General features: G+C 50.5%; 2 protein-coding genes across 2 annotated transcripts; one reads left to right on the forward strand and one right to left on the reverse strand.

Moving 5' to 3' along the window:
• Positions 1-5,691: 5,691 nt before the first annotated feature.
• On the forward strand, positions 5,692-8,066 carry LOC117838948 (uncharacterized). Its single transcript, XM_034719158.2, has 2 exons — positions 5,692-5,921; positions 6,000-8,066. Exons 1-2 carry the CDS (start codon positions 5,823-5,825, stop codon positions 7,638-7,640), a joined length of 1,740 nt encoding a protein of 579 aa, XP_034575049.1. The 5' UTR covers positions 5,692-5,822; the 3' UTR covers positions 7,641-8,066.
• Positions 8,067-8,372: 306 nt separating this feature from the next.
• Positions 8,373-14,257, reverse strand: LOC117838949 (uncharacterized). The gene is made up of 10 exons (XM_034719159.2): positions 14,097-14,257; positions 13,516-13,613; positions 12,087-12,245; positions 11,805-11,906; positions 11,093-11,182; positions 9,991-10,083; positions 9,762-9,905; positions 9,148-9,255; positions 8,901-8,952; positions 8,373-8,821 (listed from the first exon to the last, which is right to left on the reverse strand). The coding sequence occupies exons 2-10, from the start codon at positions 13,609-13,611 to the stop codon at positions 8,787-8,789; spliced, it is 879 nt and encodes a 292-aa protein (XP_034575050.1). The 5' UTR covers positions 13,612-13,613; positions 14,097-14,257; the 3' UTR covers positions 8,373-8,786.
• Positions 14,258-15,870: the final 1,613 nt, after the last annotated feature.

Here is a 15,870-nt window from a genome sequence, read left to right on the forward strand (position 1 = left end):
CCTCCTGGGACTGATATTTGTATCACATTTAGTCTCTACTTATGTGGGGACGCTTCAGATAGGGTAGCGCCTATCCGCACCGTTCTGCCGTCGGTGCAGCTGGGGTCGAGGGGGACCTCCTTGACGCCTTCCGTGGCTTCGAAGGAGGTGGTGGACTGCTTGGAGTCGGGGAGGTCCTCGGCGCACTCCGCAAGTCGGACCACGTGGTCCTCTGAACAAGTGATGGCCACGGCGTACTCGCAGCACTCGACGTTGCACTCGTACACCTTCTGGAAAGATGTGCCGATGGTGATGATCCCGTTGGGCCCCGGCAGCTTGAGCTTGAGGTAGGTGTAGTTAGGGATGGCCATGAACTTGGCGTAACATGGCCGCCCCAAGATTGCGTGGTAGCTCCCGCGGAAACCCACCACTTCGAAAGTGAGGGTCTCCTTCCTGAAGTTGGAAGGAGTCCCGAAGGTGACGGGCAGGTCGATCTGCCCGAGGGGCATTGCCCGTTTTCCCAGCACGATGCCGTGGAACGGCGCCTCGCTAGGACGGAGACGGGATCGGTCGATCCCCATGGCATCGAGGGTCTTGGTGTAGAGGATGTTGAGGCCACTGCCTCCATCCATGAGCACCTTGGTGAGGCGCTTTGTGCCGACGATAGGGTCGACGACGAGGGGGTAGCGTCCTGGCTGTAGGACACGCTCCAAGTGGTCGGACTGGTCAAAGGTTATGGCGGACCTTGACCAGTCGAGGAAAGTCGGGGTGGTGGGGTTGGCCGCGTAGACCTCGCGGCGTTCCAGCTTTTGGCGACGCTTGGAGTCGTTGGACGCCGGTCCGCCGAATATCATGAAGCAGCCGTCCACGTTGGGGAAGGCGTCTTCCTTCTCTTCGCCATCCTTCTTCTCCTCCTCGGGCTTCCGTCTTCGGTCGCCCTTCACCGGATTGCCCACAAAGTACCTCTTCATGAGGTTGCAGTCCTTGTAGGCGTGCTTGGCGGGGAACTCGTGGTTCGGGCATGGTCCCTCGAGCAGCTTGTCGAAGAAGCCGGGGGTGCCCTCGGGGGGTGGCTGTCCCCGCTTGCGCTCGGCAACGGCCACGAGTGGAGCCTCGCGCCGTTGCTTATTCTTCTTCTTCTGCTGGCGGTTGGAGGTGCCCTCATCGGCGTCCTCCTCCCGTTTCGCCTTGCCTTTGGAGCGATCAAAGATCACCCTGATGGCCTCTTCACCCAAGACGAAGCTGGTGGCAATGTTGAGGAGCTCCTCGGTGGTTCGTGGGCCCCTACACCCCAACTCGTGGACTAGGGGCCTGCAGGAAGTTCCTGCCAGGAAGGCTCCGATGACGTCGTCATCGGTGACGTTGGAGAGCTCGGTGCACTTCCTGGAAAAGCGCCAGATGTAATCCCAGAGGGACTCATCCGACCCCTGGCAACAGCTCCGGAGATCCCAGGAGTTTCCGGGGCGCATGTATGTGCCCTGGAAGTTTCCCACGAAGATTGCCTTCAGGTCATTCCAGTTACGGATCCGACCTGACGGAATGTGCTCCAGCCAGGCTCATGCCAAGTCGGCCAAGAACAGCGGGAGGTTGCGAATGATGAACAGGTCATCATCTGCCCCACTGGCCTGACAAGCAAGCCGGTAGTCGCTGAGCCAAAGCCCGGGGTTCGTTTCCCCGGAGTATTTGGCCACGTTGGTGGGCTGCCTGAAGTGCGCTGGGAACGGCGCGTTCAGGATGTGTGCGGAGAAGGCCCTGGGCCCCGTTGGGTCGGGGCTCGGGCTCCGATCTTCTTCGCTGTTGTAGCGGCCGCCACGATGGACGTGGTAGCCGCGGTCCGCCCCATCCTCCCTGTCTGCGCGAGAACGCCTCCGTGCGTCCAGGGTGTTGCGGGCGTCGCGGATAGGACCGACGCACCGGTGGATGGATGGTGCTCCACCGCCTGCAGGCGGTGGGGTCTGTCGAGCGGGCGCGGCCTGGTTCCCCCTTGGGGGAGGCTGGTGGACAGACTTCCCACGCCTTTCGGGAGGCACGGTGGGTGCTGCCCTGCTGGCGTTGTGCCCACGTCGCCAGGACGCAGAGCTCTCCGCCTGCTAGACTGCGGCGCACTCCAGCAGGTTGCGCACCTCCTGGTGAGCCTGCCGCTCCTCGGGCATCGCTGGCTTGGGGAGTCGTCGGAGTAGGGCCGCCACGGCGGCGATGTTTTGGCTGGCGCGTGCAAAGAGTTGAAGACCATCCTCGTCCTCGCATATGCGCCGTTGGACATCGCGCGCCCGTTGACGCGCCCCGTCTTCATTGCGGGGGCGCTCGACCTCCTGACTGGGCGCCGCGCGCGCCTCCGACAGACGTGGCTGCTCCGGGACTCTAGCGAGAGCCCCGGTTGTAGCTGCACCGCGCGGTGGGGGAGTGCGTTGCCTTCCTCCGGCGTCATTGTCGTTGGACCCCTCGGAGTGCACGTCAGCCATAAAGCACTCACGCAAGGGGTGGTGGCTCCCATTGTTGGAGCCAGCGTCGGAGGCTGTCTTCGTTAAACCCACGAACTCGTCGTTCGCGGGTGGCACGATCGTGGATCATGCTAGGAGATGACCGTAAGTCGCCGCGGCACCGCGCAGGCCAAAGGGCCGCTCCTCCGAGGGAGGCCCCGTGGTGCGCATCCGACCGCCCACCACCATTCCGGCGGCAGAGCCGGAGATGACGGGGTGAGCGGGCAGGACAAGGAGAGGAATCAGCTCGATTCCCTCTCCCGTGGTGAGAAAGTCCAAGCTCCCGAAGCGGATGTGGGAGCCGGGAGCAACGCTGATATCGCGGTTGGCCATCCGAAGCCGGTGATGTACGCGCAAAGGTCCCCTACCGGGCGTGCCAACTGTCATTGTCAGGAATTGCCAGTCAAGACAACGGCAAGTGAATTTGTTTTTATGCGCGTAAGGCTCGGATGGTTTGCATGAGAGGACACGGGGTTAGACTGGTTCGGGCAGGAATAGCCCTACGTCTAGTATGAGAGGCAGCTCGTGTTACTCGTGCAGAGTTTGTAGTAGGGGTTACAAACAGGCGAGAGAGGGAAGCTGGTCCCAAGTCTCTTGGGTGTGCACTGATGCTCGTATGGAGAGAGTGTGAGTTGGGGGTGTTCAGTTGGCTTGAGAGCTGTCTCCTGCTCGGTTCCCCCGGTCTTCCTTTTATAGTGCAAGGAAGAGACGGGAGTTACAGTTGAGCCAGGAGTCTGGAGAAGTAAAAGAGATAAGCAAGCAAAGTAAAGCAAAGCACGGGGGCAAGGACCGAGTCCTCGCGGTCGCCGCCTTCTCTTCCGGTCTCTGTCTCCCGTCAGCGTGACCGTCGGAGGGGGGCGGCTGTCGTTGGACCCTGTCGACGACCCTCCGATCGATCCTCGTTGCCGAGCGTGCGAGATGTGTGTGTGGCGTCCAACCGCTGTAGCCATGCATGATGATGATGATGTCTGGGTGCCGCAGCTGTGCACGTCGTGGAGGACGGCTGACCTCTGTAGCCCTGCGTGTTGACCGGGAGGCACGGCCGGCATGTCTCTGTCGTCGGACCGAGCGCGAAACCGGGCGGCGCTCCCTCCTGTGCTAGGGGGCGTGGGTAATGAGTGCCCTACGGCGAACAAGGGAGGCAGCGGATTAGGACGGTGCTGCTGTAGCCTGTGCGGTCGTGGCTACAGTGTACCGCCCGAATACTGTGGCGAGTCACGTCGAGGAGCGCGGGCACCTTTCTACAGGCCAGAGCCGCATCGCATTTATGGCGAGGTTGGTGGGGGCCCACGAGATCTGCGCGGATCCTTGTCCTGTGGGTCCGGATGCGTCCGACCCCCTGCGCTCGGGGTCGGGCGAGGTGGAGCCTTGCTGCGAGGGGTCGGGCGTATCCGACCCTAGGACCGTGGGTCGAGCGAGGCGAAGTGGAATACTCTGTCCATGCCGAGTCGGCGGAGGTCACTGTCGCCGTAGGTGGGCTCGGGCCCTTATGACCGTTTTTTAAGGAGCATAAGGAGGTCATTAATATTTCCCCCAACACCTACGCATTGAGGCCATCCCCTGCCACCATCGAGAGGGATGAGGGACGGGGGTAGATGGACATCGAATGGGAGAAGGCATGTGCACCACCGGCCGTCAGGAGGTACGAGGGATGGGGAAGGTGGAGGCTGAAGGGGAGAAGGCATGTCGCCTGCGCGCCGCTGGCCATAGGGGAGGAGTGCGACTGGCGAGTATGGTGAGGAAGGGAGGTGGGCAGGCGCTAGGCAGTGAACGGGTCAATGGAAGGGTGGCGGTGGGATGGAGGTGAGATAGTCTAGGGTTGGCTGGCCAAAATTTTCTAGCGTTGGTATTTATACGAGCCCTTATGCCTCTTGATACCGTGCCGAGCCACGCCGCCTGTCGTGCTGGGGTGGCGGCCTACGCCCCACATGAGTTAGCGGGCTGGGCCAGCGCAGGCACGAAGGTCGCTTAGCCGGGTTTGGACCAGGCCAAAATAGGGCTCCTAGGTGGGCTGTCAGGCTTGCGGACCATCTGAACATCTATACTTGCCTTGGGATTGATTCCCACCATCCCACCTTTTCTTCACAATTTTACCGAGAATGCCCTTTGGGTCGTTGGCTCGTTACATTGGACCAACATTCAGCCCAAAATAGAGCCCACCAAGAGATTATTTGAGACCGGTACCGGTTTACTGGTTCACGTGAAAATCAGCAGTTCGCCCGGTTTACACTGGTTCAAATGTTTGGCCGATCTTTTAAGCGGACTGAACTAGCAAACTCGCCGGTTCGCGTTTTTTTTTTCGGTCAGACCAGTGGTCCGGTCCAATTTTTTTGATGGTTACGACGACGTGAAAGGACCTACAAGTAGGGCCAATATGGCAATAATTAAAGAAAACAGGAGAGCCGCTGTTTATATTAGAAAGAAACTATAGCTTAGCTTGGCTTGAAAACACTATGCTTGGTTGTATAATTTGTCCTAGTAAATATGTTCTCTTATTTGTTCTGGTGAGTTTTAACTCCGTTGTCGAAGGTGCTCTCTCGTCACTTTATATTCTCAAGATCAAAGTGAGTTTCCATTCATGTGGGATATTATCCAAGAAAAAGAAGTTCAATTATATGAGATAAATTAAAGAAAAATAAGAAACAAATACAAAGCAGTTTGTGCGAAGCATTTTATCTTATGAGTGGCGTGCACCGTGACCAAATGACACGGTGGTGGTAGGGATTAACAAACCTAGCCGAATCTAATTGATCTTTAATTCAAAAAATATAATACTTGAATAAGATATTAGTTTGTTGGCGAATCAACATTTTGAATAAGATTAGGGTAAAATTCCTTGTGATGGAACCTGCCTACCAGGATTTGAGTCCTCGATTTGGCACCGATGCTTGCATTTTCTTGGATTTATTTCAGAATTTAATCGGCGCTATTCTTTCGGTAGTAGGTACGGAGGTGCTCATAACATAGGATTTCGTACGTGTGTTCATAGGGGTGTGTATGTGAGCGTCTGCGTCTGTACCGTTGCTTAAAAAAAGATTAGATGAAACTTGATTTGTTTTGCAAATTGCTTCCAAAATATCATAAACCTACTGAAGCTTAGAAATATATTCAAATATAGGATATTAATCAAATGTGCTCATTGCCGTGTCGAAACAAACAGAGAGTATTTCTCTGGATAATGTTAAAACGCCTTGTCGAATTTTACTGGACCGACAAAAGAAAAGCCCCAACAGGATCAGGATGTACCTACAGTTCACGGCACCCTAACCCCACAAAAAAAAACACTCGAAAAATTCTCTTTCCCCTTGCTTTATCCCCTGCTGCGTGTCCAGAAGGTCGAGAGGCAACCGGCGGCCGGAGGCCATGGTGGTGGTGGAAGTGCTCCAGGGCGACTCGGCGGCGGCGGTTGCGGACGACCTCTTCGGCAGCGGCGCCGACCTCCAGGCCTTCTTTGACCACGCGGTACGGGGGGCTGTGTCTATTCGAGGAATTTTGCGGTTCTTGGTTGGGAAATGATTGAGGCAAGGTCGATTCTTGCAGGCACTGGATGTGAAGGCTAGCGGCGGCGGCGAGGAAGGGGAGGAGGAGCTCGAGTGGCTTTCGAACAAGGAAGCATTTCCGGCGGTGGAGACGATGGCTTCGTCTGCGCCGCGGCAGCGGACGAAGGGCGTGCCGCCGCCCCGGTGGGAGGTGGGGTGGAGCCCGCGGCAGGCTCCGGCTGTGGCGCGGCCTCCGGCGGCGGGGTGGCGGTGCCGACACTGCGGGACGGATAAGACGCCGCAGCGGCGCGAGGGCCCCGAAGGGCGCAGCACGCTGTGCAACGCGTGCGGCGTGCGGTACAGGAGCGGACGGCTCGTACCGGAGTACCGGCCAGCGAGCAGCCCAACCTTCTCCCCGGAGCTGCACTCCAACCGGCACAGCCGCGTCGTCGAGATGCGCCGCCGCAGGGAGGCGGCGGCCGGAGCCTCCCTCGCCGCCGCTGGCAAAGGCGAGGAGAAGGGGAATGAAAAGCTGGAGTGTCTGTCGAACAAAGGCGAATTCTTGGCGGTGCAGATGATGGCGGCGGCGCGGCCGCGGACGGAGGGCACGCGGCGGCCCCGGAAGGCAGTGGATTGGCCGGCGATCGCGTGGAGGCCGCCGCCTCCTCCTCGGGCTCCGGCGGTGGCGGCACGGCGGCCGAGCCAGGGAGGAGGAGTTGGAGTGGCCGTCGACCAAGGACGCGCCCCCGGCGGTGGTGACGATGGCGTGGGCGGTTGTGCGGCCGCGTACCAAGGACGTACAGCGGTCCCGGCGGATGGCGGCTTGAATCCCGCCGCGCCGCTGGCTCCGGCTGCGGCGCCAGGCCAGCAATTCGGGACGGAGAAGACGCTTCAGCGGCTCGGGGGGGCCGAAGGGCGCAGCACGCTCTGCAACGCGTGTGTCGTGCAGTACAGAAGTGGCTGCATGGTTCCGGTGCTCCCGCCGGCGTGCAGCCCCGCCTTCTCCCCGGAGCTGCGCTTCGATTGGCACAACCGCGTCGAGATGCACCGCCGCCGGGAGCGGTCGGCAAAGCTGCCCCCCGCCACCGCCCGTGCTGGCGAGAAGGGGAAAGAAGAGCTGGAGTGGCCGTCAAACAAAGGCGTGTTCCCGGCAGCGCAGGCTATGTCACCGGCGGCGGCGGGGGCTCGACCGCAGACGAAGGGCGTGAGGCGGCAGCGGCAGCGGCAGCAGCGGCGGCGGCGGCGTGTGGTGGAGCTGAGCCCGCCGCGCACGCCACCGCCGTTGCGGCGACGGAGTCGATGTGGAGGAGAAGCAGCGGCTGTCGAACAAGGTCGCGTTCGTGACGGTGGCGCGGCCGCGGACGAAGTGCTTGCGGCGGCCCCAGCCGGCGGTGGCAAGGATCCCGCCGCACCTGCCGCGGCGCCCCGGACGCCGGCGGTGTCGAGGCGGCGGTGCCGGCACTGCGGGACGGAGAAGACGCCGCAGTGGCGCGAGGGCCCCGAGGGGCGCCAGACGCTGTGCAACGCGTGCGGCGTGCAGTACAAGAGCGGCCGCCTGGTGCCGGAGTACCGTCCGGCGAGCAGCCCCACCTTCTCCCCGGGCCTGCACTCCAACTGTCACCGCCAGGTCGTCCAGCTGCGCCGCCGCCGCGAGGAGTCGGCCGAGGTCTCCCCCGCTGCCGCGGCTGTGGGCGACAAGTGAAGGGGAGCGGGAGCCGGATTCGGTGACTCGAGAGTTCCTGCTTGATGATTAATCTGGGGTTTTATTAAGCTTTTGGCTTAGGGGCTTTAGTCAGTGAGAAGAGATTAGGATTAGATAGAGAGAATGCAGCGAACGTATTGGTTTTTGCAATTAGCAAAGGATTAGAAAGAAGGAAATAGGTCAATAGCAGGGTATCCGGCTGGTCTTTTGTGGTTCTTGGGTTTATGCCAAGTGACCAGTCACGTTCCAAGATGGGGTTTAGAGGAACAGTAGAAGAACGAACATGCATCAGGTTACAACATCATGTGGTTGACGTGTTCTTTTTCTGCAAATTTTGTAAGTGATGAACGAAAATGTGTTCACCTTCTTGAACCTTCTAAATAAATTTTAGCCAGCGTTACTAAACTGTAACTCTGGCACTTGCAATGCGATGTCTTCCAGGCTTCCAGCCCGGTGAAGCAAGTAGCAACCATACGCTCCGCTCGGCTCAGCATAGTTCAACGCAAATGCACACAATTACACAAACGAGAAGAAGAGAATGAGGCATATTTGCGTCAAGTTTCCTAGTCCACAATGCGACGGTCATACGGAGTACTTCGCGCGGAACTACTGGCAAATTCAGCTGGCAACAACCACCTGAAATTGTTTCAAAGTTTTTCCCAGTGGAAACTGCCCATTCTTAAATCAACTCATCAGGCAACTTCAAAACATTCCCAGCAGGCGCAAATAGCATGGCAAATTCCAAAGCACACACATACGAGGTTGCATCAGATTGAGAGCCCATCAAGTCGAAGCTTCTTACATTGATACTATAATGCGGCCCAGGGGTCATGGACGGGAGACTCACACCACAGGGAGTAGTTACCAGGTTCATCAAAATGGGGCCCACTAAACCCAGGACTCAGCATCAAGGTGTAGACCCTTAAACATCCATCATCTTCCACTGGACACAGAAATCAGAATTCCATCCAGCTTGACGATGGCATACACCGACACTACTACTGGTGTGATTAGTAGGACTGCTATTAAAGCAGTCACCACGCCCCTGCCGTAGAGCAGGCTAGCAGCTTGACGAAGGCCTCCAAGGTTCCAAGCTAGTAATAATTAGTTAACTGGACATACATTGGTAACTGGACGAGGCTTGTATCAGAAGTCACCGCGCTCCTCCGAAACAGCGCCATCTGCAACATAGTGTACCTGGTGATTTTATGAAAACAAGAATGGGAAATCTGAGCCAACCGATGTGAACAGGTAGCATACTGGCAAGCGTGATGCCGATGTTCGCCTGCCGATCCGCCTCAGCATTCCATTCCTTCATTGTGCAGCAGAAAAAGTAACTCAATCAGCAAAAACAGTTCGCTGTCTGAAGGCTACTAATGCTCAGTAGCTTTGCTCAGTCAAAGCATAAAATTTATAGGAACAGTGGGAAACCAAGGACTCAGTAGCTTTACATGAAACTATAATTGTAATAACAATTCACAGGTGGGGAGGAGGATGTGAACAATACCCGTCGAACATGGTTAATCTCAAAAGAGAGGAAGTTCTCTTTCAGCCTTCTCACTTCATTGCAGAGCTCCATCATGTTCTGGTGCTTTGTTTGCCAAACGCCGTTCACCTATTTAGGACATAGAATGCTGTAAGAAGCAACAAAAAGATCATCATCATACCATAATTCTCTGCTCCAATATTTGATTCAGACAGGAACATTTCTCCTCTTAAGCTTATGATTTCAGCGATTGCACAATGAAATGATGAATGAGTTCTCAAGAAAATGAACAAATGATTTGACGATCTGAATCGAGGGTACTGGCACACAGGTTCCTTACTTTCAGAATATATTGCACAAAGAATAATGCTACAACAACATTGACAAACTTAGCTTAACCTATTACTGTATTTCTGTTGAGTGAAATGAGAGGCACACTGTGATTATTTTCGAGTATACCAATATGCAAAGCAAAAAAAAAAACTGCGGAGCATCCTCTTCTGCTATTTTTCCCCCCACAATTGCCCTTGCCCTGTTTCCTTAAGCAGGGTGATATGTGACTTAGCATGACAATGCAGAGATGCTAGACAACCAAAAAGCAGAGGAAGCTTTGATTATGGATATGAAAGGCATACCTGATTGCAGACAAGTTGAGAGTCACCATGTACTTTGATTCTCTTGAATCCATGCCTAATTGCATATTTCAGTCCTAAGATCAGGCCCCGGTACTCCGCAACATTATTAGTAACAACACCAAGACCCTCACGAAGTCGAGATATCTTCAAGGTTATGTAGGACATAAGGTGATACATAGAGCAACGGTGAACAATAAAAATCTGTGAGTGCAATTAGTATTGATTATACCACTCTACCATCTTCGGTCATAAGCACTGCTCCAGCACCTGCTTTTCCTGGGTTTCCTTTTGAAGCACCATCAAAATGAAGAATACCCACCATCTGAATAACCAGATAAGTGCAAGACTCAGCATCAACTCATGCATGGAAACAATGTATGATGGGAGGCACTTCCATTAAAAGTGTACGACTGCAAGAAGCACATCTGGATTGTGCAGGGCATACAAACATGCAGCCAAGATAAATTAGCATTTGAATCTCAATTACCTGTTATTGATTTCTATCACTACCATAAAGTTTTTTTAACTAGATCATTTGTATGCTCCAATGCAAACTTAACCACCAGATATTTGTCCACACACAACACTTGTCCTCATTTCAGGTGCACAAAACAATATCATGAAAAATGTTGTATACACCAATAGTTGATTTCTTTGTTATCCTAAGGTGTTGCTTTGTTATCATGAAAAATGTTGTATACACCAATAGTTGATTTCTTTGTTATCCTACACTAAGGTGTTGCTCTGTTTATCTTGTGGTACTTGCTTCTTTTTTACCTCATGTAGATTATTAATGCACCAACCTTTTCAAAGGGCAGGGAAAGTCCAACAGCCCAAAAATATGCAAGAAATAAGAAGTCTTGGAAATAACATTCAAGAATTTATGACCTCAACTCCTCAAGCGTGCATATATTTTGAACTAGCTTTTCTTAAAGGGCTGCAAAGCACAGAAGGTTGAAATTTTTCTTTTCTTAATCATGAAATATGTCTTGATTTTCGAATATAGAAGGCTGTCCTTCCTATTTCCAAGTCCTAACAAATAATTTCTTTTAAAGTTCATGAATAGAAATTAAGTGCAAAATAGGAGTGTGGTTGAGGACCTGTATGGTTCACATTGTTACAGAACAAAGTTAAAGTGCATTCACCATTTAAGGATATTCAGCCAATACATGTTTAGTTACTTGATACAGAGCATAATCAAGACAACAACTTCAATGACATAATTCCAGAGACTGCTCTCTATAGCATCTCAAACAAGAACGATAGATGCAACCGTGCAAGTATTGAGATAAAGGTGGAACTATAGTTAGTCCAAATATGGCTAAACTTACATATTGTTTGGAGACAGGTTGTGCATCAACAGCTCCACTGTGGTTGAAGTTTACTGGTGAGATATGCCTGGAGGAACTAGATCTGGCTTCCTGCATCACAAGCTCATCATACAACAAATGCCAATACTTACAAATAGTGACTTGAGAGGTACGCTAAACATTTATGACTAGAATGAGCAGATTATGATATTGGTGCATGAGATAAAGGGGGAAAAAACTTCCACAGCACAGGAAGAGAAAGGGTAAGACAAAATTTCAAATGTACACTCCCATGGTCTTCTAAATTTCTTGTGTACATATATGTATGGGCATATAGTTGTGCGCAGACATGGATTCACATGTATAGTCCTGATTACAAGCTTACATTGAAATTTCATGCATTATTTCATATATAAATATGGATTCCACATTAAGCATATGCAGACTTGCTAGGAAACACATTCCCTGAAAAATGAAATATATGCTTAGTTACGATACTAGACATGTGAAATATGGTTACGAGGGGGAATATATGCTAGAGAACTATAGTCTTCCTTTTCTCATGTCCACTGTCTTTAGGTGGCATCCGAGGAATGAGTGACACATTACACAGACCTGTTAAAAAGGATTCCTCTAGTGTTCAACTGAAGCTTGATCAGATCATGTGACATGCTTAATAACACAGGATGATGTGGATTTCATTGCTGATATTTTGAGTGCTCGCAATACTTACATGGTTCAGATCAACAGACTGTGACCCAGTCTGATATGCTATACCATTACGGATGCCAAAATGATTTGGAGCTGGTTGATTTGATCTAGCACCAACTATCTCCTACAAAGAAAAAGAAAGATGGAAAAGATGAGAGTTTGAATGAGCAAAAGGTGTTAAATTTGCTACATAGGGAACAAGAAAATATCATAATAGACAGGATGTGGACTGCAACTATTGGAAGATTACAATATGTCACCGAGTGATGGAAAACCGCAATCAATGCAATCTCCAGCACTTTACCTGGAAACTACAGGGAACAAGGGGGCCAAATATATCTTCCCGAAGTTCAGTTGCATTGATTACATAAGAAGCATTACTAAGCCCCCGTGAAGAGATATATTCCTCCTTTTCTCTGCTCCAAGCGTGACCCTTGTAGGCACTTGCAGCTGGACCAGATACCTTTAAGAGAAGAGAAACAACAATCTAAGGAGACAAGTGTCCATCACAGAATGCATGCAATTTACTGTATTTGCATTTCTAGAATTCCTTCAGGATGTTGATGCAGTTTGAGTGAAATTTCACAATACTTGTTTAAATTTTGAATAATAAAAAGGAATTTATCAAAATACAGTTGAATAGTTTAGCAGCAAACAAAGATAGAAGACAGTCTGCTGCCAAAACTTTTTGCCAGCTCAAAACAAACTTCCATAGTGTTATGATCAATTTGCTGGTCAGAAGTATTGGAAAGGAAATTTCAGAGTTAAGAATTGGAATCGGAGTTAGCACCAGAGTTAGTCCAGAAGTTAGAAAAGAAGTAGAATTAAGAAAAAAAAGTCTAGAATTTATTTATATTACAGTGGTGCCAGATTGTAAACTGGCTATATATGTCAATGGTGAGCTCTCCTGCCGGTTCGTTTCAAAAAAATATATATGTCAATTGTACTTTCACTGGGAAATCAAACAATCAATACATCAACCTGATATTTCCATGGTTGCCACAAAAAATGCTACAGTATAAATACAAATGAGTTTTTCCCCGCGAACAAGCAGGAGTATAAAGAAGAATATACATGCTTTTAGAAGAAGAAAAAAAACACACGTCAATGGCAATTATATGGTTCGATACTGAACTACTTGAATGTATTCAAAACATTTTACAATTTTTACAAATACATAATTATCACAACATTTCACATATAATGGAAACCGTTCTGTGTTTTAGACTTCAATAAACGATTGTTATCTATTTCTATTCATATAATTAGCATTGTATCAGCAAAAATGTAATTCCTAAATCCTAGTAAATATGATTATATGAAGAAACAACTGAAACCTTGAAAATGCTAGAGAACCTTAGACATGTTTTAAGAAATTATTGAATCTGTTCACTTAGACTGTTAGACACGAGACAGCAAGCAATGAAAAAGCCTACGAAGAGGAATAATGTTGGTATGTTAGATCTCCCTTCAACTACATTGGAATGTACTTTACAAAAACAGTATCATATGTGCCTGGGAGTTAAGGGAGTACAAGGGAATGTGGATAATCCCCTAAATAACTTGGTGTTAGCCACGCTAAAAGGTAAGACCAATGTATGTTGGGTAGAATTCTTCCTTTACTTAGAAGCCATAACCAAAACTCTTCTGTAATGCATCAGCAAAGTGTGATGTTCAGACAACATAACAGTACAACCATCATAGTATTTGTAGGTTCATACTGTTACACATACCGAAGAGCAGATCTGAGCTTGACAGTCACGTAGAGTTTTGTAAACAGCCACAACATCCCCTTTCCTGAGAACATAGTAATCACTGCCCTCTTCCATCACTGCCAAAAAAGGAGGAGGTCGAGTCAAGTAACTAGCAAACAAATGTTGCAAAACAAAGTCTAGAATGCATTGCGGTTGCTGATTACCACAATCGTTCTACACTTTGGATGATAGGCAGTCATAAGCGAAGCATTCTAACCTACACAACCGCCTGAGGTAACAAGCTTATCTGCATAAATCCGTCTCTTCTCCTATGGCCAAAGCACGAAGAGGTGAACACCCCCCCCCCCCCCCCCCCCCCCAAAAAAAAAAAAAATGGAAAATAACTCCACGCCCGTTAATTCCGCAATTTCCAACCAGTGCGACGTCAACTGAGACGGACCGATCGATCCCCCTTGCCGGAGAAGAAAGGGAACCTAATCGAGGGCAGATGAAGGGGCTGGGTTCGTAGGTCACAACGACGCAGCACGCGAATCCGCGGCCGAGGGTTTGGGTTCGATAGAGACCAGGGGAATCCATGCGAGTAAGGAAGGATCGCTTACCAGCCTATCCTCTCCGCTGCGCCGACGATGGGGAGGCGGGAGCAGCGCTGCGGCGACGGCGATGGGAGGCTCCGGCGTGTTGGATGGGCCGAGTGAAAGCGACGGGACGAGAGGCCGGGTTTAAGAGAGGTTCAGCTCAGGTGGGTGGAATGGCCAAAAGTCACATTTACGTCAACCGTTGATGGGAGACCTAACGTGTCCTAGCCCCAGATTTCGTTCTAAAATAATACGGGTGTTTGGGAGGCATGGGCTAAATTTTAGCCCCTGTCACATCGGATGTTTGAACACTAATTAGGAGTATTAAACATAGATTAATTATAAAACTAATTGTACAATCCCTAGGCTAAATCGCGAGACGAATCTATTAAGCCTAATTAGTTCATGATTTGACAATGTGGTGCTACAGTAACCATTCGCTAATGATGGATTAATTAGGCTTAATAGATTCGTCTCGTGATTTAGCCTAGGAGTTCTGCTATTAGTTTTATAATTAGCTCATATTTAGTCATTCTAATTACTATCCGAACATTCGATGTGACAGGGCTAAACTTTAGCCCTTACTATCCAAACACCCCCGTTGTAGATTTGAAAAAAGAAGAGATTCCACTATTCCAGTACGATGATACTCTTTCAATTTTAACAATACGTATATGGTATGTTTTCCAAACAGTGTAGTAAGGAGATCAAACAATTTTTTTTACAAAACACAATACAAACATAGACGCAGACACTCATGCACGTACGCACACTCAACCCTATGAATACACGCACGCAACCCTACTCTTAGGAGTACCTCCAAGAGATTGAGCCGGCATATCCTTAAGATTTGATGAAGTCACCATTAACGTCTCGCTATCGAGGGTACGTTGCCTACTACTGAAAGAATAGTATACTACTAAAAAAATAGTGTTGGTTAAATCCTTAAAAATAAATTTAGAAAAATACGAGCACAAGATTCGAGCAGGGGTGAAGCTAGGTAAAATGACCACTGGGGTCTCCTTCGTTACTCAATGGGGTCATGTAGCTCGTGAACAGTAGATTTTCATGTAATTTACAAAAATTCGTTGGGGTCAGAAGACCCCTATAGCATAAGGCAGCTCCGCCTTTGGATTCAAGTCGATGAATCGAATTCTGGTGAGCAGTTCCACCACAAGGAACCTTCGTGACCCAACAAAGATCCTTTTTCTAAGGTCAACTCGGATAGGGACGATGAGAACAACCGTACCCTCAGAGCGTCTTGTGCAGCGGCTTCTCCACACTGGATGATGAACTTATTGACGTGCTCGACCGTAGACGTATCATCTTGACCCGAGAACTTAGTGAAGTCGGACACCTTGTACCGATGTGGGAACGGCAATAGATCATAAGTGGGTGGATACGGCATCCTGTATGTATAGGTCTGCACTTTTAGCTTCAACCCGAACTGATCTTGTATTATGTCAGCTATCCTCACGGTCCAATCCACCTGCTGTTGCTGTTGTGCAATCGGCTGGGCCATCGACATATGTTGTTGCTGGACTTGTGGCACTGTGATTGGGTGGAAGACTGGAGCATATTGCAATTCTTGTGGCTGGGCTATCTGCTGAGGAGCCGCCGGTTGTTGTCGAGTGGGGTCCGTATGCCGTAGTGCCTCTGCTGCCTTGTCGTATAACACCATTGGCGCCGCAGTTCTGAGAAGATCCTAGACACCTGCCCCCTCCTGATTTCCGAAGCAGCTTGTTGATATTGTTGGACTGTCGGCCGAGAGGCCGATGGAAAAGATGTCTATATCGGA

Source organism: Setaria viridis, chromosome 9, assembly GCF_005286985.2.
Source record: "Setaria viridis chromosome 9, Setaria_viridis_v4.0, whole genome shotgun sequence".
Taxonomy (NCBI): domain Eukaryota; kingdom Viridiplantae; phylum Streptophyta; class Magnoliopsida; order Poales; family Poaceae; genus Setaria; species Setaria viridis.